General features: G+C 59.0%; 1 protein-coding gene across 1 annotated transcript; it reads right to left on the bottom strand.

Annotated features, from left to right (window-relative positions):
* Nucleotides 1-2,994: 2,994 nt before the first annotated feature.
* On the bottom strand, nt 2,995-22,897 carry TSEN2 (tRNA splicing endonuclease subunit 2). Its single transcript, XM_056129538.1, has 12 exons — nt 22,880-22,897; nt 17,222-17,407; nt 15,921-16,002; nt 12,508-12,544; nt 11,498-11,879; nt 11,057-11,134; nt 10,291-10,341; nt 8,744-8,882; nt 5,697-5,733; nt 5,069-5,183; nt 4,027-4,116; nt 2,995-3,556 (listed from the first exon to the last, which is right to left on the bottom strand). The coding sequence occupies exons 2-12, from the start codon at nt 17,396-17,398 to the stop codon at nt 3,497-3,499; spliced, it is 1,248 nt and encodes a 415-aa protein (XP_055985513.1). The 5' UTR covers nt 17,399-17,407; nt 22,880-22,897; the 3' UTR covers nt 2,995-3,496.
* Nucleotides 22,898-23,025: the final 128 nt, after the last annotated feature.

Genomic DNA, 23,025 nt, shown 5'->3' with positions numbered 1-23,025 from the left:
CAGAGAAAATGTTTCATGCCCCGGCAGGAGTCCAGAAAGGAGGGGTTTGCTTGGTGAAGGGGGCATGAGATAACAAGTCGGTGATGAAGACCTTCTTACTGGTTTGGTTTAAAGCGTGCAAGGTCCCGTTCACAGTAGCCAACATCTGGATGCAGCCCGAGGTCTGAGGACGCATGGAACCCATGGAATACTATGCCGACACCAGGGAAAATGAAGTGATGAAATCTGATCATAGATGCACTGGCATGGACACAGTATCATGCTGAGTGAATAAGTCGGAGGGAGAGGGACAGAATGGACTGATCACATTCATTTGTGGGGTGTGTGTATATATATATACATATATATATATCACAGTCTTCCCGTTGTTCATCGATTTGCTCGACCGGGCCCAGTAACGTCTCCATTGGAGACTTTGTTGTTACTGTGTCTGGCATATCGAATACGTCACAGGTAGCTTGCCAGGCTCTGCCGTGCGGGCGAGATACTCTCGGTAGCTTGCTGGGCTCTCCAAGAGGGGCGGAGGAATCGAACTCGGGTCGGCCATGTTGGCCGCGAACGCCCTACCACTGTGCTATCACTCCAGCCCTATATATATATATATATCACTGTATCACTGTATATATATATATATATATATATATATATCACTGTATCACTGTCATCCTGTTGTTCATCGATTAACTCTAGCAGGCACCAGTAACGTCTCCTTCGTCCTAGCCCTGAGATTTTAGAAAGTGCCACATTCGAGGTTCTTTCAGGGTCAGGAGAATGAGACTCATCATTGTTACTGGTTTTTGGCATATTGAATACACCACGGGGAGTTTGCCAAACTCTACCGTGTGGGCAGGATACTTTTGGTAGCCTGCCAGGTATATATATATATATATATATATATATATATGTAGATAACATATTTGTGGAGTGATAGCACAGTGGATAGGGTGTTTGCCTTGCACACAGCCAACATGGTCAACCCGAGTTCGATTCCTCTGCCCCTCTTGGAGAGTCCGGCAAGCTACTGAGAGTATCTTGCCCACACAGCAAAGTCTGGCAAGATACCTGTGACGTATTCAATATGCCAAACACAGTAACAAGTCTCACAATGTTACTGGGCCCCCTCGAGCAAATCGATGAACAATGGGAGGACAGTGACAGTGATATATATATATATATATATATATATATATATATATATATATAAAGGACTGTAGAAGTGAGGAGGACTGGTCCCTGGTTGGAAGCCTGCCACAGTGTGGGGTGGCGAGGGCAGTTAGGACAGAGAAGAGACCACTATGACGATAGTGGGAAATGATCCCTCTGGATGAGAACTGAGTGCTGAAAGGAGGTAAAGGGATATATAGAGATATAAAGGGATGTACATGATAATATAACCTTTCAGTGCCTGTATCGCAAACCACAACGCCCAAAGGGGGGGGGGAGAGAGAGAGAGAGAGGAGAGAGAGGGAGAGGGAGAGAGGTGCCTCCCATAGAGGCAGGGGAGGGAAGGGAGTGGTGGGATGGCGGGAGGGAAACCGGGGACAGTGAGTGGTGGCGGTAAATGTGCACTGGTGGAGGGATGGTGATGGAACATTCTATGAGTGAAACACAATCATGAAAACTTTTGTAATTCTGTGTCTCATGTTGATTCAATTTAAAAAAAGGTGGGTGCAAGGTCATTAGGGCGTGGGCTTTAGGCTACTTAGGGTCCCTGAAACAGGCGCTCCTGCGTGGTTAATGCAGCAATTCAACCCCCCCCATCCGCGTCCGGTGGCACCTCACCTGTGGGCTTTCCTGCCTCCTCGTCCCGACCCCCAACTCCATGCCAAGCAGCTGCCTTGCTTTCGGTTTCTGGGCAACCTGTAGCAGAGGCCGTGCTCAAGCCCTCGGGCGAGTGTGAGGGTCCCCACGCCCAGTCCTGTGGGCCACTAGTTTCAAGCTGCATTTGCTCCTGCCTGAATCGCACCATCACCCCCTTGGCAGAGGCGGTGATGCCGGGCTGTGTGAGCTCAGTGCCACCGCCCCCGTCCCCCGAGGCAGAGGCAGTATTGCTGGTGCGGGCTCAGCGCTGACAATAAGGAACAGGCTCAGCTGTTAGCGTCTCGCCAGGAGCAAAGAGCTTTCTCGCAGGCTCCTGCAGTCAGTCATCACTGGTCTGAGCAGGACAGGAGATGGGTGAGGTGGTGAAAGGTCCATCTGGATGTCGGGTCAGCTGAGCGTGTGCCAGCAGGTGACCACGAGTGAAATGCTGGGTGGTCAGGGGCTCAGGCCAGGCCTCGGGGCTGCCACGGTCAGCCCTGCTCCCCACGTCTGTGCCTCCACCAGAGTCCTGAGAGCCGGGCCGACTGTCCACCAGCCGCGGCGATGGGCGCTCGGGGATCTGTCCCCTTGGCCTTCACTGGCTCCTTCTTCCCCACCTGCTGCCCTTCCCTCAGCTTCGCAGCCATGATTGACTGTGAGGTTGGGCTACACGTCAGCGGTGTCCATCGACCTCCACGTGTGCTTCTCCATGTCTTTTTTATTTTTGTGATGCAGGGGCAGAAGATCTGCACCACAAAAATGTGGGTTTGTGTATGTGAGGGTATGGGTGTGTGTGTGTGTGTGTATGGGCTCATACATTCCCTCGCTGGCCCTGCAGAGTTTCACAAGTTCACTGGACAAGAGGGGACCTTCCTACCTGCACTCTGTCCATGCAAATGTGCCCAAGTGAGCGACTGAGGTCTGAAGAACGAGACGGTCAAGAACAGGGAGGGCGCCCAGTGGTGGATGCATGAGGTCCTGTGCTGCACCCCCAGCTACACACACACATATACGCACACACACACACACACACACACACTCACACCGCCCCACACTTACACCCACACACATTCACACACAGTCACTCACATACACCCACACATACAACACCACCAAAACTGTAATTCTTTAATACTTTCTGTGCTGCAGAGAGCCTTGTCTGATGCATACTGATCTAACCCATGTGTCTGCAGCACTAGGGCTCACGCCTGAGATGGGTAATGATTTAAGTCACTGTGTCCCAGTTCTGGGGCTTACGCCCGACATGGGTATTGATTTAAGTCACTGTATCCATGTGCTGAGGCTCAGGCCTGAGGCTTGGCAGTTGAGGGAGACGCTGCCCAGTGAGTGACCTCTTGATGCTGGGGATAAGCTGAGACCCGCTGTCTTTCCGTTCCAAGGCAGGGGGCCTGGGGCCCCCAACACCTCTTCTGCTCACTCAGGAGTGGACCGGGGGTGCTCTGGCCATCAGGGCCTGCAGGCCGCTGCCCCGGTGAGAGTCAAGTGCTGTGCTCACTTCCGGCTGGAGGGGCCTCTGGGTCCAGGAGCCCCCTCTGCAGCCAGGGGAAGGGAACGGTTCCAGGGCAGAACGTGAAGTCCAGGCGCCAGCTGCCCCCAGACACAGATCCTCGTGAGTGGGGGTGCAGGTGCTTCAGACTGGCCAGGTCCATCGTCCTCGCCCAGGACAGGTGGGTGGCTAGAGTTCATCCTGGTCACTCCTCTCCCGGGAAGACACCCAGCGGCTCAGGATCACTTCCTGCATTGGCAAGACAAAAGGCCCTGAGCTTCACAAAGCCGCCCTGTCCCCCTCCTGGGGACAGACACTGCAGGGACAAGGCAGGTCTCTCCGCCCTCACGGGAACCAGCAGGTGGGACACACCTGCCACCCAGACACCCCGTCACACCTGACCTGGACAGTGCCCTGTGGAGGGAGTGGCTGGCCTTGGTGAGGGGGGATGGAGACCTTCACTGGCCTCCTGGGGGGCAGACTCATGGGGCGGGGCTGAACAAACGTCCTGGGAGGAGGAAGGGCTCTGTGCGGGACAGGACACGCCCCGGGGGCCAGGGAGGGGAAGGCAGCCTATACTGGGGTCAGCAGCGCAGATGAAGAACCTGGCAGTGCCCATGGAGAACAGTCCCCCACGAGGACAGGGGACTCAGTCGACCCCCAGTCCCTGGGCGGCCAGGAGCACTCTCTGCTGAGTGCTGCGAGTGGTGCTCACCCACCTGGACTCTGATACGCTTCATGCACTCCGGGGACTCCATGTCTGTGTCTGTCATGGAGGCAGGTTTGATCAGGTAGCACAGCATCAGCTCCTGCGAGAGGCGGAAGCACGGACAGCGTCTGCCATGGGAGCAGGGTGACTGCCCACGAGCCACGGAACGGCGTCTGCCCACGAGAGCAGGGTGACGCTCGCGAGCCACGGGACAGCTTCTGCCCACGAGAGCAGGGTGACCCAGGCTCACGCCCCCACAGGGCTCCCAAAGCCCTGGAGTGGAAGTGGGCGCCCAAAGTTTCCCCACGGCGTGGATGCAGGGCACTGTCACCACACCCCGGCTGGCGGAGCAGGATGCAGATCCAGTCACCACGCTAATGGCAGCAGGCAAATACTTGCCAAGCACATGCAAATACAGCCATCAACACCGGAGACAAGCCCCACGGCTGGGCGTAAGCGCAGCAGACCACAGTCCCACGCTGCCACACGCGGAGCTGGAGCCGAACGGCCTCTGCTGCCTGGGCGGCCGGGCCTGCAGCCCGTCTGTGCGCAGCCCGTACCGGCCGAGCAGCAGAGAACACAGCCGCTAGTCCCGGCGAGGGAGGAAATGTCCCTTCGATTTTGGTGGCAGCCAGGAAGGCAGATGGCGCGTGTGTCTGCCACCCTCGGCCCCATGAGGCCCTGCCCCTAGCCAGAGGACAGGGAGGGGGAACCACCGGAAGTGTCCGGAGAGCAACGGGGGCCCTCTCTCCACGAGCTGCGCGACTCTGAAGAGATGGGCCCAAGGTTGGAGTCCTTAGTGCAGGTGTGAGGGGGAGTAGGTGTGACGGGGAGCAGGTGTGATCAGGGAGCAGGTGTCCCCAGGCCCCGGCAGGAAGGCAGTGCCCACCGTGTTACTGGCCCAGGGAGCGAGGCCGGCAGCTGTGGGGGCAGGCAGGAGGCAGCTTCCCATGCCGGCGTGGCTGGTGGGACACTGTGCTTCCTACTATGATGCTCTCCTGCCCCCTCGGCATGTCGGGGCCACCCCCCGCGCTGGAGTGGCCGGATCTTACCTTGGACACGTTCACGGACACTCTGCTCAGGGCTGCCAGCGACTTCCAGCTGAGGGGTCTGCGGAGAGGTCCCTGGAAGCGCTCGTCGTCCACGAGCTCGACGATGACCGAGTAGCTGGAGAGACAGACAGGCCCTCAGGCCTGAGTATCCCCGATCCCAGGAACGGACAGACGGAAACGTCCCCCTTCCTGCCCTCCCCTCCGCGGGAACACAGCAGGGAAACGCTCGCCTCGGCAAAGCCCTTCGGAGTGTTCTAACCCACAGAGAGGAACCTCCCAGCGAAAGCAGGGGCCTCGGTGCGGACATTACATACACACATGAAGACAGGCTCGGTGCTTAACACAACACATGCTATCAACCCGTTTATTATTTCATGTGCGGAGTCAAGATGCTGGTGTGCGGAGGAAGAGACATGGCACCTCTCTCCCCACCGCCCAGGGGAATGTGACTCAGTGGCCCCGAGAACTAGTAGCAGAGGCCAGAATTTATCTTGCTTCCCCCACCACCAGAAATCAATGAAAACTCCTCCAAGGGGCCAGGGAAGGGGCTCAGTGGTGGAGCATGGCCTGGTGTGGGTGAGACCCAGCTTCCATCCCCTGGACAGACAGACAGACAGACACTGCAAACCTTGCATGGTAGAAGGGAGGGCCTTTCCGGTACAACACTGCAGAGGAAGGGAAAACGGAGAGTCGGTTGGTTTCGAACCCTTACTTTAATACAGACCTGTTCTCTCCCCAAAGGGACATAAAGCCAGGTACCATCTGCAACATGCCCTGTGGCCTGTCCTTAAAGGCCAGACAGCTTCCTTCCTGGAACACCATGCCACCAGGGAAGCCTTTCTGTGGCTGAGAGCCAGGCAGGCCCAGCCTGCACGTGAATCCTCATCAAGCGCTGGCTCCTGGGACCACCCAGATGCTCCAGGAGAAGATGCGCCGTCTCCCCTGAAGCCACAGGTGGGATTCGGTGTCTGAGCTACCCGATTTCTGAGCTACCCGGTGTCTGAGCTACCTGAGCTATTCGGGCACCCGATTAGGCGCTGCAGGAGAATGAACAAGACTTGGGCCTACTGTGCAGGAATCCAGGTGAGTGGGAGAGGCACACTGCACAAGGCATGCTCTGCCCAGCCCTGAGCTGCCGGGAAAGGAGTCGGGTGGGCGGCCAGAGTGCAGCCCCAAGCCTGGTCTGTCAGTTCTCTCGGGGGGTCCTGGAGGGCAGCTTACTTTTCCTCCCCAGTAAGTACCAAAGAGAGCACCCGGCACTGCAGATTCACCAGGAAGGGATGCAGGCACCTGTCACATGCAACACAAGCGGCCGCCAGGACACTGGCAGGTCCGTGGCGAGGCCGCAGGCAGACTTAAAACTGAACCCGAGTCTTGTTCCTTGCCCAGTCCTGGCTGCTTCCAGCTGCAGGATCACTAGGTAAGTCAGCAACTTCTCTCAGCCTCAGCTTCCAAAATCATAAAACAAAAACCCAAGGGAAAACCGGGAACTTGACGTGGCCCTCAAAGGCATCCTGAGACCAGCCCAGTTCTGGACGGTAGCCGGGCAGCTGCGGCGGGGACCCTGAGAAGCTCCAGATACGGACCGGACGGGCCCAGGGTTAGGTCTCCAAGGGATCGTTCCCGGTGCTCCGACACCCTCTGTGTGGCCGCTCGGGTATGGAGCAGGTGCTCCAAGAGTCCCTGTGACCACAGCGGCTGCCGAGGGGACAGCACGCTCAGAGCGAGGCAGGACAGATCTGCCCCTCCCATGCACAGACCAAGCTCAGGTGTCAGAGAAACGCTGGGCACAGAAACCCAAGAGGACGCTGTGGCAGGGGAGGCAGGAAGGGTCCTTGTCCAGACCCAGCCCACGGGCCATGAGGAGGGGGTTGTCACTGGCCGTGTCGCCCAGTATGGGGGGTTTACAGCGGCCCTAGGAGACGAGAGCCAGACGGGCCACCTGAGGAAAGGCAGCCTGACCATGCACTCTGGCCAAGGCCAACGTGAGCTGGGCGTTCAGGCGCTACTGGATGCTGTCACTCTACAGTGGCCATGTGGTTTTGATGCAGGGCAGGACGACTCCTGGCAGCTGTGGGCAGATGCCCCAGTGGCCCCTCACCTCGCTCCTGGCCACAGCGCAGGCAGGTTCGGCCCCTTCCCGTCTCCTACCAGCAGGTGTTCAACAGAGAAAGTCACAGCTAAAGACAGACACAGCAGCGCTGGGCGTTCCCAGGAGCCGTACATCCCCGCGGCTCAAAAACCCCGGTTAAGCTCGCAGGGCTGAGGCAGGATGATCGGGTGTGACCAAAACGCAGTCTTGAAGAATTGATGTACATGACTCAACATGAAGAAGGATGCAAGGCAGGCTCTAGGCAACGTGCTCAAACGGGGCCTGAGTATTTGTGGGAGGGTGACTTAGGTCACTCCTGGCTCTGCTCAGGAATCACTCCCGGCTCTGTGCTCGGGGCTCACTCCCGCCTCTGTGTTCGGGGCTCACTCCCGGCTCTGTGCTCAGGGCTCACTCCTGGCTGTGCTCAGGGCTGACTCCCATCTCTGTGCTCAGGGCTGACTCCCGGCTCTGTGCTCAGGGCTGACTCCTGGCTCTGTGCTCAGGGCTGACTCCCAGCTCTGTGCTCAGGGATCACTCCTGGCTCTATGCTCAGGGCTGATTCCTGGCTCTGTGCTCAGGGCTAACTCTGGGCAGAGCTCAGAGAATCGACTGCCATGCCAGGGATCCGGCTGAGGCAGGCCATGCTCAGTACCTGCTGTACTTTCTCTCTGGCCCAAGAGGAGCAAATTCACAGAGGGGGGCTGACCCTGTCAGGTGGGCGAGGGCGTCACTCTCTACACTCACAGGGAAACGCTTTCTCTCCTGGGAGAGGGAGACTCGCCCGCCTGGCCCTAGGTTTGTTTTCCTCACGGTTCTTCGGTCTGAGGGTCAGCGCTACACCTGTCCTCCTGCCATCCTGGGGGGAAGCCGTGCAGCCGGCCTGGACAGAGCCGGCCACCGTGGCTGTCTGTTGAACGAGGGGCTCCTTTGCGCCTCCACCCCCAGGGTCTGGGGTCCGTGACCAGCCCTCAAGTCCAGGGCTAAGGGACTGGCTCCGGGAACTCTGTGTGACAAACGACCTCTTCGGTGCAAGTGCAGTTCATCCCCTGCTGGGAAGCAGAGGGTGCGGCTCTGCGCAGATGGCCATTCATGAGAGGGTCAAGCCATCCACGTGGGCCAGTGACGCGTCCCTCTGCCCCCCAGCCTCACACACAGTGGCCGCTGTGTTCACCAGGCCACTAGTCATCTACCTGAGGGGGATGGCACGAGTCCTGGAAGAACCTGCTCAGGTCACAGAGCGAGTGGGGGAAAGCCGTGGTGTCTGCCCATCCCCCTGGATGCCCTCACTCTCCCCACCCCTCCTCTGCCACATCCGAACAGCCACGTACTTGGGGGCCCGGGGGGATGCCTCAGCAGATACGGGGACATCAGAGCTGGGCCCTGGGGTGCTTGGGACTGACCCTGGGGTCCTCGCATCCCAGGCACGGCCCAGGTCCTGTGCTCACCACACCCGCCCCTCCCCCCACTCCAGTGCCAATATTATTGTCGTGGCCTGAGGCAGGTTGGCCTTAGGGGAGAGAGGCCAGTGGTCACATAACCTGCCTGGCCCCTGGGATCAGAGTTGGAGTGGACCCCCGACTTACGCAAATCTGTGCCGTACTTGAGGCCCACTTTGGGCACCCAGCCTTTGCTCCGGAAGTAATGGTATGCCATGTACGTGGTCCTGAACGAGGGCTGCGCGGCCGTGAAGACCTCCCAGAGCTGCAGGATGGTTAAGGGCTCCTGCCGTGGGAAGAAAGGACAGGCAGGATGAGCTTGGCAGAGGCTGCCTCACCTCTGCCCCGTGCAGGGCTGACCACCACGGCGCAGACGGGGCGTCTTCCGACAGGGTGTCTGCAAACAGGGAGTCTGGGCTCCGAGCTGGGCTGGAGAGGCAGGGACCGTCCAGTGCAGGGGGCTCCTGGGGCACGCTACAGTGCTCTGGCAGGCGCGCTCTGCTCGCGGGGCCCAGGGAAGCAGCAAATGGCCTGAGCTCCGGGCGAGCCTGGCTCAGAGCAGCCTCCGGCAGGAGAGGGGGTTTCTCCGGGTGACCCTGCAGAGCTGTTGAGGGCAAACACAAACCCCACATCTTCCCAGGCACAGTCCTGCGACAGGGCTAAGCCAGCTGGAATGTGCCGGCACTTCAACTAAGGCCCCGGAGGGGTGGCAGGGGGCACTGGGAAGGCGAGGCAACGACTCCCCCCCAGACACAATCCCAACCACTGACTCCTCACGGGAAGGCGACATTGGCAGACTTGGATCAATTTACTCCTGAGAACAGGTGGACACAGAGGCCTCTGCTAGGTGTACCTTTGAGCTCACTTCTCTATTTTATTTCTTCTCTTGATTTTTAGGGCCGGAGCGATAGCATAGCGGGTAGGGCATTTGCCTTTCACATGGCGGACCTGGGTTCGATTCCTCCGTCCCTCTTGGAGAGCCCGGCAAGCTAACGAGATTATCCCGCCCGCAGAGCAGAGCCTGGCAAGCTCCCCATGGCGTATTCGATATGCCAAACACAGTAACAAGTCTCACAATGGAGACGTTACCGGTACCCGCTCGAGCAAATCGATGAACAATGGGAGGACAGTGCTATAGTGCTTGGTTTTAAGGCCACCCCTGGGATTCTCGGGGGCCCAAGTGGTGCCAGGAACCAACCGGGCCTCCCACACGCAGGCTGTGTGCCGGCCATACCATCTCCCACGTCTTTTTTTTTTTTTTCTTATTGGGTCACACCCGGCGAAGCTCAGGGGTTACTCCTGGCTCATGCACTCAGGAATCACTCCTGGTGGTGCTCGGGGAACCATATGGGATGCTGGGAATCGAACCTGTATCTGCCATGTTGGCTGCGTGCAAGGCAAACACCCTACCCGCTGTGCTATCGCTCCAGTCCCTCCCACGTCTCTTTTAAATCTGAACATCCATTGGGTTACTTCGATAACGTTCCTGATTTCAGAAAGAACACGCAGAGACCAGAGCAAAGCCTCCCGCTGCCCTGCTGCCTCCCCTCAGTGCTCAGGAGGCAGCAATGAGCCCAGAGTCCCTGGGAGGGCGGCTCGGGGTCACGGGCCCCTCCCGCTGCTCGCCACTACCCAGCTTACGCTCTTGGCCTTGGGCTCAACCGGGAACGCTTTGCGCGGACTGTTCCTCTTACCTCCTCCCGATAGATGCTCAGGCATCCCAGCGCGTACACCAGGAAGAAGGCCTAAAAGCGGAGGAAGCAGAACATGCCATTAAAAACTGCCCTTCAATGTTCTGGTTCCCATTTTTGTATTTCTGGGGCATGGGTGGGGGGTGGAGCCTCTCAAGCAGTGTCCCCGGGCCAGGGCGCAGGGTTCAGGGCTCAGGGGGCACCGGCGCCACTTCAGTGATGCCCAGGGGGGGCCTGGGGCTTTGTGCACGCCAGACACATACTGGGGTCCTTGGGGCTTTTCCCTGGTGGTGTCTGGGGGTGGCAGAGATGCTGTGATTCTTGGATTTGCCCCGTAAGAGCAGCAGCCGTCACCCCTGGTGACACCCAGAGCCCTGATTGCCCGGCAGCTTCCTAGCAGCCTTGGGTTCAGTCCTGGCTCGCAGCCCACCCGGCAGAGCCAGCCTGGCATCTGCTCTCGGGACGAACAGTGGAGGCGCCCACGCCGGCCGTGTCCTCCTGGGATTATCTGGCTAAAACCTTGATTGTGGGGGCTGGCCCGAGCCGCAGCCCTGGCCATTCGTGTTAGGCATGTGCCCTGCCGAGTGGCCTCGGCCCCCGTGTGGGATCTCGGTGCGAGAGCAGAGCCAGACTCCCCTGAAGGACCATCTCAGACGGCCGCAGTAGAGCCAGCAGCAGCGGCGGCGAGCTGCAGGTCCCAGGACCTGCCGAGTGGTAGGAAGGCAGCGTGGGGAGCCCAGGGGGGTCCTGGCCTGTGCTGCGGACGCACCTCTTCCAGGCTGAGCTGCAGATACTCCGGCATCCTGTAGGGGTTCCGCCTGCACACGAGCCCCCGGGGTTGCCCCTGCTGAGGAGAGAAGCCGAGACTGGTGAGAGGCGAGGGTGCACCCGAGCACACGTGTGGGTGTGTGGCGTCCCCGGGCTCCCTCTCCAGACCACAGAGAAACGGGATGAGTTCTTCACTGACGCCCCCAAAAGCTCTCTTCCCCGCTACTGACACTGCGGCTCGGGGGCGTGCTCAGGAGGTGGCGTCAGCACCGGCTCTGAGGGTCTGGCTGACCACTGGGCCCCCAGGGCCCCTGCAGTGTCAGGGCTGGGGGGCCACACGGCCTGGGGCCTCTGGAGGGACCGAGCTCCCAGTGGACGCCAAGCACGGCCAGGGGCAGGGGCCGCGGGAGGCGGTGAGGGGACCCGGCCTTCGTCTACTTACGTCCCCGCCCGGGGCCTCCTGGGTCTCGCTCGCGTCACCCCGGGGCTCCTCCACGAGCACAAACTCATCGCTGGGGCCCTGCGGAGCAGCAGCTGGGGGCAGGGCCATGTCCCCGCACTCCGCCAGGCCATTGGGAGTCTGGGGGTCCGGCCTGGGCCCCTCCCCGTCGGCTGCCGCACTGGAGTGGCCATTCTTGGCGGCAGGGGCCTCTGGCCCAGTCTTCCCAGCACTGGGCTCCGCGGGCAGCTCCAGCTCCGAGCAGCCTTCTGCCCAGGGCAGCTTGCAGGGCCGGGCAAGGTCCTGCAGGGCGCTCTGCACCGCGCTCTCGTCCTGCCCCTCCCTCCGCAGGCGCTCCGCAGCCCACTCCAGCCCGCGCTGGTACCTGCCGGACAGAAGCAGGGCGGGATCACACGCGGGCACAGTGGGCACTTCGGTACTTAACACATGGGAACAGCGGGCACTTCAGTATCTAACACACAAGGACAGCGGGCACTTCGGTGTCTCACACGAGCACAGCGGGCACTTCTGTGTCTAACACGGGGACTTGGAGTGTGTGTGTGTGTGTGTGTGTGTCGGGGGGAGGGGGTTTCACACGCAGTGCCAGTAGAGAAGTCAGGTTCCTGCACATGCCAGACCTGTGGTCTCTTACCAGAAATATCTCCCCAGCCTTTAACACCATCCCAAAAATACAATTTGATCCACATAAAATTTAGTCATTTTTTTGGGATTGTTTTTTGGAGACTTATTCCTGGCTCTGAGCTCAGGGATCACTTGTGGTGGTGCTCAGGGGATCATATAAGATGCCGGGAATTGAACCCCGGTCAGCTGCCCGCAAGGCATGTACCTTACCCGTTGTACTATCTCTCTGGCCCCTCAGATATAATTTCTAAGGGCACAACCCCCCTCCAAACATACACACACACACACACAAAATAAATACAAGCCAACAAAACCAGAAAGACCATCTTAAAATAGATGAGCTGGAAACTGGGCAGAGGTGCGTGACTTACTTCTCTGAGGTGATTATGGGCAAGGTCGTCTTCACATCTGCAATGACAAATAAGTACTATTCAGACACATTTTAGGTGGAAAAAGTACTGAAAATCTAGGAGAAACCCGAGATTTAGAAAACCCCACACATGGATGGCCAGCTGGTCCTGCCTCCAACGAGCAGAGGCCAGGCGTGTCCCCAGCCACCCTCCCACAACCCCCAGGCTCCGCTGAGCAATCACACACTCCTGCTGGGCTCGGCCGAGCTGGGAATCCTCAGTCAGCACTGCAGTGACAACAGCAGGAGGACCCACCCGCCACCCCAGGGCATTCGTCATCAAAGCCAGCTTACACAGCGCCTTCACTGCAGACCTGAACACCTGGTAAAGCCCCCGCCCCTCCCCCCCCAAGGCCTGCAAGGGAGTTCATGAACATGCATAGCCACTTTTTTGAAAAAAGGATGTTTTAAAAAAGCAAAAGCTGGGGGCTGGAGGGAAGTAAGGCCGGAGCCCGAGAGATAGTACACTGGGTAAGGCACTTGCCTTGCACCCGGCCAACCTGGGTTCAATCCCTGGAACCCCATATGGTCTCTGGAGCCCACTTGGACTGAGCTCTGAGCACAGAGCCAGGAGTAAGCCCCAAGCATTGCCAGGTGTGCCCCGAAATAAAACACAGCAAAGGATGATCCCCAAAGACGTCCGTCCAATGTCCAAGGGCAGGATGAGGGATTCGGGCTAGCAAGACTGTCTCACTCTCTGCATTTATGATTTCATTTCTTCACTGAAGGTCAAGTTTGAAAAAATTACATAATCTGGGGGCTGGAGCTAGGGCACCACCCCGGAACCGAGTGCCCGCCCATAGCAGCCAGGCTTGCCCGGTGTGAGAAGCTTCAAGCATGCGTTGCTGGTGGCTGGGCAGCCTTGTCTGCCTCCAGAGCCATCGGCTCATGCTTTGCTGGTCTGCCCAGGGCTGCAGGGAGCAGCCCACTGGCCCGGGCAGGTCAGCAGCACCCTCCAGCAGGCCGCCCCAGGCTTTCTCCAGTTGTGGGGGATGCCCCTGTGCTTCATGTTTGCTGATACTATCCCGCGGCCCAGGAAGGGGGTGCGCGTGGGCTGGGGTGTGCTGGTGGGAGAACCAAAGAATCGGGCCGATCAGCGCGCCTTAGACTCTAAAGGGCTGCGGAGTAATCTGATGCCTCGTTCCTCTCTATGATCTGAACTTAACACTTGGACTATGTAATATTGTTTTGTCGTTGCGTTGTTTTGGGGACATGCTGGGCAGTGCTCAGGGTTTACTCCTATGCTGAGGGATCATTCCTGGTGGAGCTCAGAGGACCCTGTGGGGTACCAGGATTGAACTCAGGTCAGCTGCATACAAGCAAGCGCCCTACTTTTCTCTCTCTCTCTCTCTCTATATATATATGTGTGTGTGTGTGTGTGTGTGTGTGTGTGTGTGTATGTATATATATACAGCACTATAGCACTGTCCTCCCGTTGCTCATTTTCATTGATTTGCTTGAGTGGGCCCAGTAACGTCTCCATCGTGAGACTTGTTATTGTGTGTTTGGCATATTGAATACGTCATGGGTAGCTTGCCAGGCTTTGTCGTGCGGGCGAGACACACACACACACACACACACACACATATTACATACGTATGTGCACACATAGATAGGGGTGTGTGTGTGTGTGTACGTGTGTGTATTTTTTGGTTTTGGACCACACCTGGTGATGCACAGGGGTTCCTCCTGGTTCTGCACTCAGGAATCTCTCCTGGCGGTGCTTGGGGACCATATGGGATGCCGGGGATCGAACTCAGTCAGCCACACACAAGGCAAACGCCCTCCCTGCTGTCCTATCACTCTGGTTCCTCTTTTCATATTTTCACCAGAGTACGTTTTAAGATAAATTCTAGAAAAGGGATGCTGGGTTAGAAGTAAATGCATACAGGGGGATACCCGGCCATTGACCCTGACCAGAACGATCCAAGGGGAGGTCTGACGCCATAAGCAGAAAATACCAAATGGGTCAACTTTAAGCTGTTCTTCCATCAGGGGAACCTAACAGTCTCGGGCGAGTGTCAGGGACCATCCATATAAGCTGGACTTGGGAAGTTTCTTTAATACAACTCTGTAGTTTAGAGATGACAAGAGGACAAAGATGAGTGACACTTTCCCACTTGACACCCGTCCGCATGGCTGCCCCCAGGAAGGAGCCCGGCGACAGCGGTGTCACGAGGTGTGGTGTGCAGCTGGTCTGAGCGCCCCAGACACCGGAACTACTGACGATCCAGCAGGGACCCCCAGAGGCCCCAAGGAAGTAAGTGTGCACAAGAAGGTCCACAGCGATGCTGTTTCGAGCAGCCCCGAAGCGAAGTGACGCAGAGCAGTGACTGCACAGCGCCAGTCCACGGGAACCCCTGCGGGTGTGCAAAGGGACTCGGATTCACTGATGGTGGGCTTCAGTTCTGTCTTGGGGCAGCCCCGGGGCTGGGCACTCGTGGACCGGATGGAGCTGGGACTCGAACCCAGGGCTTTGCACACAGAGCAGAGACTCCAGCCCTCCGAGGCCCCTCCCTGACCTGTGGTTTTCCCAAGTCGCCTGGAGGTGTGAAGAGGCCGAGAGCCACGGGCCAGAGTCACCAGTGTGTGAACGGATGCACGCAGCGGTCACGGGCGGGGCGGAACCCGGCCTGACATGACAAGCCCAGGCTCAGGGCCAGGTAAAAGGCTCAGGCGTCGGTGCTCAGTCCTCCTCCTGACTCAGTGCTCAGGGGACCACCCATGGGGCTGGGGCTGCACAGGGCTGGCCACAGGCAAGGTGGGTGCCTGGAGCTGGGAATCTCTCCCTGCCCTCTCGTGATGGTTTACTCTGCTGGCATTGGTTAGAAAATGGTCACGAGACTCCTTGGAGATATTTAGTATGACGGGGGCTTGCAAACGAAAGCAGAGGCCAGCAGGGGGACCACACATCGCAGCACGGCTGAGAAAAAGCCCATTGGCACCACGGCCGTCACCGTCAGCCCGGACTCTGGGAACAGAGGAACTAACACAGCGGCACAGCAGGAGAGCAGGTGCTTCGTTACCAGAACCTTCCACCTCCACGGCACTCTGCGAGGCTGTGCCAACAATGTAAAAAGCCTGACAGAACCCTGGCTGGGTCCAGAAATATTTAAGACTTACTTTCACTGATCAGAAGAACCCTTTCATTTGAGTAGAATTATTCTAGTTGCTATATTGTCGCCAGGAAAATTTCTAGTTATTCCAGTTGTTATTGGTGGCAGTGCGCATGTTACTTCTCTAGAATTTTAGTCTATAATTTAAAGCGCAAGATGCAAAAAACAAGTAAATGGGGTCTGGGAAGACACTCAGGACCCCGCACAGCCTGCACACGTGAGGCGGGGGGCCTGGCCGAGAGGGGGTGCGGGCACTTACCTTTCCACCTTGCAGCCAGCTTCGGGTCTGACACCGTGAACCTGGGCCGGCTTCTGGAGAGGATTCCCTTCCCAAAGTAGCCCTTCCGGGAAGAGAGAAACAAAGTTGGTTCAGACGTGGCTGATTCATGTTCAACTACTTCCGAGGGGGCTCCTGGAGGTGCCTGCCCACCCTGCCCCCGAATGGGCAGTATCTAGTGTTGCTGGGTGAAAATGTGCCACTGGGATCGAACCCGGGGCCTCACCCGTGCAAGACACAGGCTTGAAGGCTCCAGCTAAGCCCCGTCCCCGTGTCTCTAGGTTTCATTGAGGGAGACCCTGAGTGAACACGCGCTTTGTGCCACTATTCAAGTCCTCTTCCCTGAGACGAGCTCACGCGCCAGGAAGAGGTGGCATGACCCCCCGCGCTGGCAGCCCAGGCCCGGAGCACAGGTATTGGGTGCATGAAGTGGCTCATCTTCCCACAAGGGGCAGGAGCGGAGGCTGGGGCAGGCCGAGCTCCGAGACACAGGGAGGAGCGTCTCAGATTCCTCCGTGATGGTCCGGGACAGAGTACCCCTCCCCGCGTGACCAGGATAGAGTACTCCCCCTTCCCTGAGTGACCGGGACACAGTACTCCTTTTCCTCCTGCTCTGCCCCTGAAACTACACGGCTTCTGCCCCATTAAAACCAAGGAAGCATCTAACCCCAGAGGCACACGGAGGGACGGAAACCGCCACCATCCACCATCCACCTCGACGGAACCAGCACAGGAATTTCTGCCGCAGAACTTCGCAAAGCCTCCTGCTGACCGCGGTCACGTGTGACCGCATGAGTCTGCCCTCCAGGGTCCGAGCCCCCCAGTCTCCACTGGAGAAGGGGCTGCACACCTGGATTTCAGCCCGGGGGTGGAGGGGCGCCCCTGCGGGGACAGAAGTGGGGTGCGGGGCGTGGTAAGCAGGGGCTTCTGTGGGGATGGGGTGGCGAGACTGTTGACTGGACACTGCCCAGGAGAGCATTTGGGCCCTGAGGGGCCCTCCTGCAGCTGTGTGAAGACACCCCCGCAGGTGGACTGACTGAGCAAATCCTCCAGCTCCGCCTGGACCCGTCACTGACCGGCCATCAGGACCAACCCGGGGAGGGGCCCCACCGGGGAGGGTCAGTTCAGAGGCGAGCAACGTGCTGCTGGGAGCGGAAGGGGAGGGCAGCGAGTGGCCACCCTTCACCTGGACGCTCTAGTCTCTGCCTGGAAACTGTTTTACTGAGACCACCCAAGGGTGCTGGGGAGGGGAACGGGAGGGGGGTGGGTAGCGCCTGGCTTACCTTTCCGTACAGCTGCTCCATCTCCGCCGCGTCCCTCACCATCACGCCGTTGTTCAGCAGCTCGGCACGGAACAGCCTGAAGTCCTTCCTGGGCCCGAAGGGGAGCGGCAAAGGGCCCTCGAAACTCTCGAACACTCGCCTCTTCCGCTTCGGGGCGCGGAAAACGGCCTCCGCCATCGCCCGGGGCTGCAGAGAGGAACCACAGGAACGGCCATCATTTCTAGAACAGTGGGGTTCGGGGGGGGGAATGGGGATATCCCCCAACGCACGGGGCAGTGGCCCCCTGAGGAACGCCAGCGGCATCGCTGTGGACGGCTGAGGGCCCTAAGGTGTGACAAGGTGACATCACGGCTGCATGCGGGCCTCAAGGACCAGGAGGGCAGCTGCTCCCTTCCCCGCCAGCCACCTCACAGGGACCCCACCACCAGCACTTTGGGCAGAGAGAATCATGGGTATCACGGTCACCTCAGGGAGATCCATCCCAGTGCCAGGAGATAGCAAAACGGGGAGGGTCCTTGCTCTGCATGTGGGTGGCCTGGGTTTGATCCCCCGAGCCCTGCCGGGAGCCAACCCTGAGCACAGATCCAGGAGTCAGTCCTGGGCACCGCCAGGCGCGGCCCTGAACAACAAAAAAGCATGAGGTCGAGCCAGCACGCCATCCCCCAGAGAAGGCCCCTAACTTGCCAAGACTCAGGTCAGCCAGCAGCACTCGTGGGGGCCCATGTGAGCACGCTGGAGGGACAGGGACTTCAGCTGACGCGTGGTCCACTGTGGGGATGGCAGAGGGCTCCGGCCCAGCCATCAGGGGCACTCGTCCTCGGGGCACTCAGAGGGCACTTGTGACCCCTGGACCTTGTGGCCGTGAGGTCTGCACCTGTGCGCCCAAGCCAACTCCCTGGTGCCATCTCTCCCAGGTGTTTGTGGGGGCGACACCTGGCAGGGCCTGAGGATCCTATGTGTCACATGAGGGTAAGTACCCAGCCCTGGCCTGGACTCACCACCGGCGATGCTCAGGGTACCTCCTGGCTCTGCACTCAGGAATTACTCCTGGCGGTGCTCAGGGGACCACATGGGATCCTGGGAATTGAACCCGGGTCGGCTACGTGCAAGGCAAATGCCCTACCCACTGTATTACCGTTCTAGCCCTCACCTCCCAATTTTTAAAATAAGTAATAGCCACAACGCTGTGGCCACTGTCAAGATGCACTGCGAGGGTGACGGGGGGCTCGGGTCGGACTGCCTCAGCGTGGTTGCCCCGGAGCAGTGCCATTCTGGGTTGAGCCCCCTTGTGCCCACTGTGCGTGGGTTTCCTTATCAGCGAAACTGACGCACAGAGCGACGGGGACCAGTTGCTACAGGGTGTGCAGTGACCGAGCACCCAGAGGAAACTGCAGGGTGAGCAGGGAAGGGGCCACCCTGGGGTGCAGCTGCAAGTACCCTGCTGCTTCCGAGATGACAAGTGGAACTGCTCCCAGCAAACCCAGAGCCACGAGGGAGTTCGGGAAGCCTGAAGCTCTAGCTCACCCTTCCGGGGGACCATATGACACCCAGGGGAACAAGGCTGATGCACAGGGAAAGGCGCCCAAGCCCAGGGGGACTCTGCGCAGAGCCCCAGCACCTGGTGGGCATGAACATGACAAAGAAACGGCTGGAGAGACGGGCGGGTGGTCTGGGTCCGAGCCCCAGCACTCCAAGTCTGCCAGGGGTGACCCCTGAGCTCAGCCAGGAGTAAGACGGAGCAGAATTGGGTGTGGCCCCAAAACAAACAAGCAAAGAATAGCCATGAAGACGAAGAATGAGCAAGTTGGAACCTCTCGGGGACTTGCCCAAGTACCCTGAGAACTCAGTGATCGCAGGGCTTGTCCCCAGGGTTTGTCCAGCAGCTGCTACCCCACTACACTGCCAGGCAGTCTGTGCGTATGTGAGCACTTTGCTGCAGAGCCTGATAAACCGTAGGTACAACAGGTAATGGGCAACCAAGAGAGCTTCTGTGAGCGTGTGCCGACTAGATTTTTACTAACCCCGCAACACATGCCAACTACTCCATTCATTGCTCAACCAAAAACAGTAATTCATGCTAAAACATAGCACTATGCTAAAAACATTTTTTAAAGGCAGGATGTTGGGGTCCAGTAAGCAACTTTCTAGGGACCATTGGAACTTTTATGAGATTTTCACTTGTATAACTTCATCCTGGTATTTTCAATTGTACATATTACATTTAAACTTTCCTTTTTTTTTTTTTTTAAAAAAAAGGGTGAGAGAGAAAGGGTTTAGTGGTTAATTTAAAAAACTCCCAATTAAAAATTCTGTCGTGGGGCTGGAGCGATAGCATAGCAGGCAGGGTGTTTGCCTTGCAGGCAGCTGACCCAAGATGGATTCCCAGCATCCCATATGGTTCCTTGAGCACCGCCAGGAGTAATTCCTGAGTGCAGAGAGAGCCAGGAGTAACCCCTGTGCATCGCTGGTGCACCAAAAAAAAAAAAAAAAAAAAAAAAGCAAAAAAAAAAAATATTCTGTAGAGCAGGGAAGATGAGAAGTTGTGCTTGCCCGGTCTGGCCCATGAGGCTTCCCCTTCCAGGCTGGCAATACCAAGACTCAGCGAGGAGACCGATGGTGGGAACACTGCCAGCACTGGCCGGTGCCCCACCTGGTCCCCAGATGGAGCTCGAGTGTCCCCTCTGCCCCGGGAGGCCCACTTTCAGGAATACCAGAGGCCGTCCGGACACCCAACACTGCCACTGTTCTCTTGTGATCTCCCCCCTGGCCCCCCAGGTTCCAGCTGAAGCAGGACAGGAAAACAACCCGGCTGTCTCATCACGGGCTAAATATCGAGTTTCCTTCTGCCCCGGACACTCCACTCTAATCCCGATCAGCCCGAGGACGGAGTGCAGACGTGTTCGTGTCCACACGCGGAGGCACGGCTCACCACAACCCCACGCGGAAGCAACCCCAGGGGCCACCGGCAGAGGACTCGCCGGGCACAGGGCAGACTGTTGCTGAGAAACCAGGCGGTGGCATGTGTGGCCCTTAAGTGACAGAAGCAGCCGGTGCAGAGTGGCAGCCCAGCGCACGCGGCCACTGCCAGGCGACATCCAGAACAGGAGCGTTCTCGGAAGCCGATGGTGGAGGCGTGGGGTAGGGGGTGGGGGTGGGGGTGGGGAGACTACAGCAAGTGTGGGGTCTGGGGCGAGGAGGATATCTGGGAATTGGACTGCAGTGACGGACTCACAACTGTCGTGGGCTGAAATAAAGCTGCGTGCTTTCCAGCCGTGAATTTTATGGGATGCGGACAATGGAGCAAGGGAAAGAGGCGACCAGGCGGAAGAGTTAGAGCATCCGTGTGGGGCCCTGAGTTTGGTCCCTAGTGAGACACACACACACACACACACACACACACACACACACACACACACCAGGACAAACACGATGATCGCCAGTTTCAGAGTTCTATGGAGTTGTGTGCTGCTATGAATGAACTTGGAATACACAGCAGGAGAGGAGGTTCCGAACTTGCTGTTCTCCAGGCAACAGGTGCTTGAGTCACCGTGTGACAGTCACAAAGCTGTTCACGGTCGGGTTTCAGTCACCGTGTTCCAACGCCCATCCCTTCATCAGCGCATTCCCCACCACCAGCGTCCCCAGCTTCCCTCCGGCCACCCTCCCTCCTGTCTGGTTTGCAGTACAGATCCCGAGAGGCTATCCTGTTGGTTCCTTTACCCATCAACACGTGGTTCTGACCCGAGGACAGTAGAGACAAGGTCCAGGCGGACTGGCCCACAATCGGAAGCCTGCCTCAAGTGTGGAGGAAGGCAGCTGATACAGGGAAGGGCCCACTATGCAACGGGACTTTAAGAAATGTTTCTTCCCAGTCAGGATGTCATGCAGAGGGCTGGAGCGGGCACTGCCTGGCTGGACTGACGTCTGCTCTCCACGCATCTCAGGAGACAAGCCCGGAGGACCGAGCGGGAGTGGCCCACATCAACTGTTGTCAGGGGCGGAGGATGAGAAGAAACGAGAGCAGCAGTTTCTCTTACCCTCGATGCATTACTTTTTTTGTTTTGGGCCACACCTAGCAACACTCAGGGGTTACTTCCAGCTCTACACCCAGGAATTGCTCCTGGTGCTGCTCGGAGTACCATGTGGCGTGGGGGATCAAACCCAGGTCAGCCGCAGGCAAGGAAAGTGCCCTCCCCTCCTGTATTACTTTCAGAGACAAGGGATCAGCCGCTCTCTGTCCAGAGTGTCATCAGTCATCAGTCCAGAGTGTCACGGGCACAGCAGGGTCCCAGTAAGCGCTGGGACGCCTCGGAAGGTCTGGGGTGCTAAGGCTGGTTCCAACTGGGAAGGCCTGCAGGTTCTGACCCAGAGAATGACACCGCAGAGGGATCCAGTGCGCAGCAGAGATCTGACAAGCTTTGCTGCCCGCTGGTTCCATCAGCTGGAGTCTCAGGACTCCCAACGCCCAGACCTGCCACACCAGAAATCCTGGGGTGCCGCCCAGTGATTCAACAGGGGGCGAGGTCCCTGCCCTGGTGAGAAGCGGTCAGTTCACACTTGACAGCTACCCGAATTACAGAATGGGTATTGTCCCTGCTGGGCGTGGGAGGCAAGGACTCAGGCTCCGGGTGACTGCAACTGCGGGACATGGGGGCTGGCGAGGCCGGTGGGCCTCACTCCAGAGTCCTGCCGGAGACTGTTGACCTTCTTTGACGGTGCAGACAACCCAAACCACCAGGGAGCTGGACTACTATTTACTCAAAAGCCAAAATAAGCCCCACGGGGGGGGGGGAGGGGGGGGAGGAGGAGGAAATCGGAAGCACCTGCCCCAGCAGCGGTGACCCCCTCCCAGGCGCTGGGCGAGGGGCGCACAGTCCTTTCCCGTCAGGACCCGATGAGCGGCAGTCCGTGGGATCAGTCGGGTAAACAGAGGCAGGGGTGACTCCCACCACCTGCACCCCAGGCCCCGGGGCTCCAAAGGCACAACTCCCACCGCCACACATGAGGCTCCGTGACAGGGGGGACCCCCGGCTTGGGCGTGCCAAAGCAGAGTCGCACCAGGAAGGGGGCAGGGCTGGTAGCTGGGGTAGTGGGGGGGGTATGGGCTATTCCGTGGGAGCAGGAGGGGCACGGGCTATTCTGGGGGGGAGGGGAGCAGGAAAGGCACGAGCTACTGGGGGGCCAAGGGCTACTCCGGGGGGAGCAGGTGGGACACGGGCTATTCCGGGGGGGCACAAGTTAGTTCCGGGGGCACCGGCTACTCCGGGGGGAAGCGGGGGGGGAACCGGCTATTCCGGGGGGTACTGGTTAGTTCCGGTGGACACTGGCTATTATTCGGGGGAGATACCGGCTAGTTCCGGGGGGCACCAGCTAGCTCCAGGGAGAAGCGGGGGGGGAGGGCTAGTGCCGGGGGCACTGGCTAATTCTGGGCCAGCGGCTATTTCCGGGGGCAGCGGCTACTTCCAGGGACCGCGGCTGTTTCCGGGGCCAGCGGCTATTTCCGGGGGCCGCGGGGCAGCGGCTAGTTCCGGGCCCGAGGCGCTGGCCGAGCTCCGGTGCCCTAGGGGTCAGCAGTGCGGCCCGGGGACCCCTCTGCGGGTGTTGCGGGACCGGCTTCCCCGGGGACCCCGCGCCACTCCCTCCGCACCCGACTCTTACCTCCTGCGCCCCACGCGCGCGCCGTTACCCCGGCAACGCCGGCCTGGGGGGCGGGACCCGCTGCCGTCAAGCAACACGGCCGCAAAACTCTGCGAGTGCGCAGCCGCGGTCGGTGGGGGGGGAAGAGGCGGGAGCGCGCCTGCGCA

The sequence above is a fragment of the Sorex fumeus genome, unplaced genomic scaffold (assembly GCF_029834395.1).
Source record: "Sorex fumeus unplaced genomic scaffold, SorFum_2.1 ptg000072l, whole genome shotgun sequence".
In the NCBI taxonomy this organism is placed as follows: domain Eukaryota; kingdom Metazoa; phylum Chordata; class Mammalia; order Eulipotyphla; family Soricidae; genus Sorex; species Sorex fumeus.
This window is presented reverse-complemented; position numbering and strand designations above follow the sequence as displayed.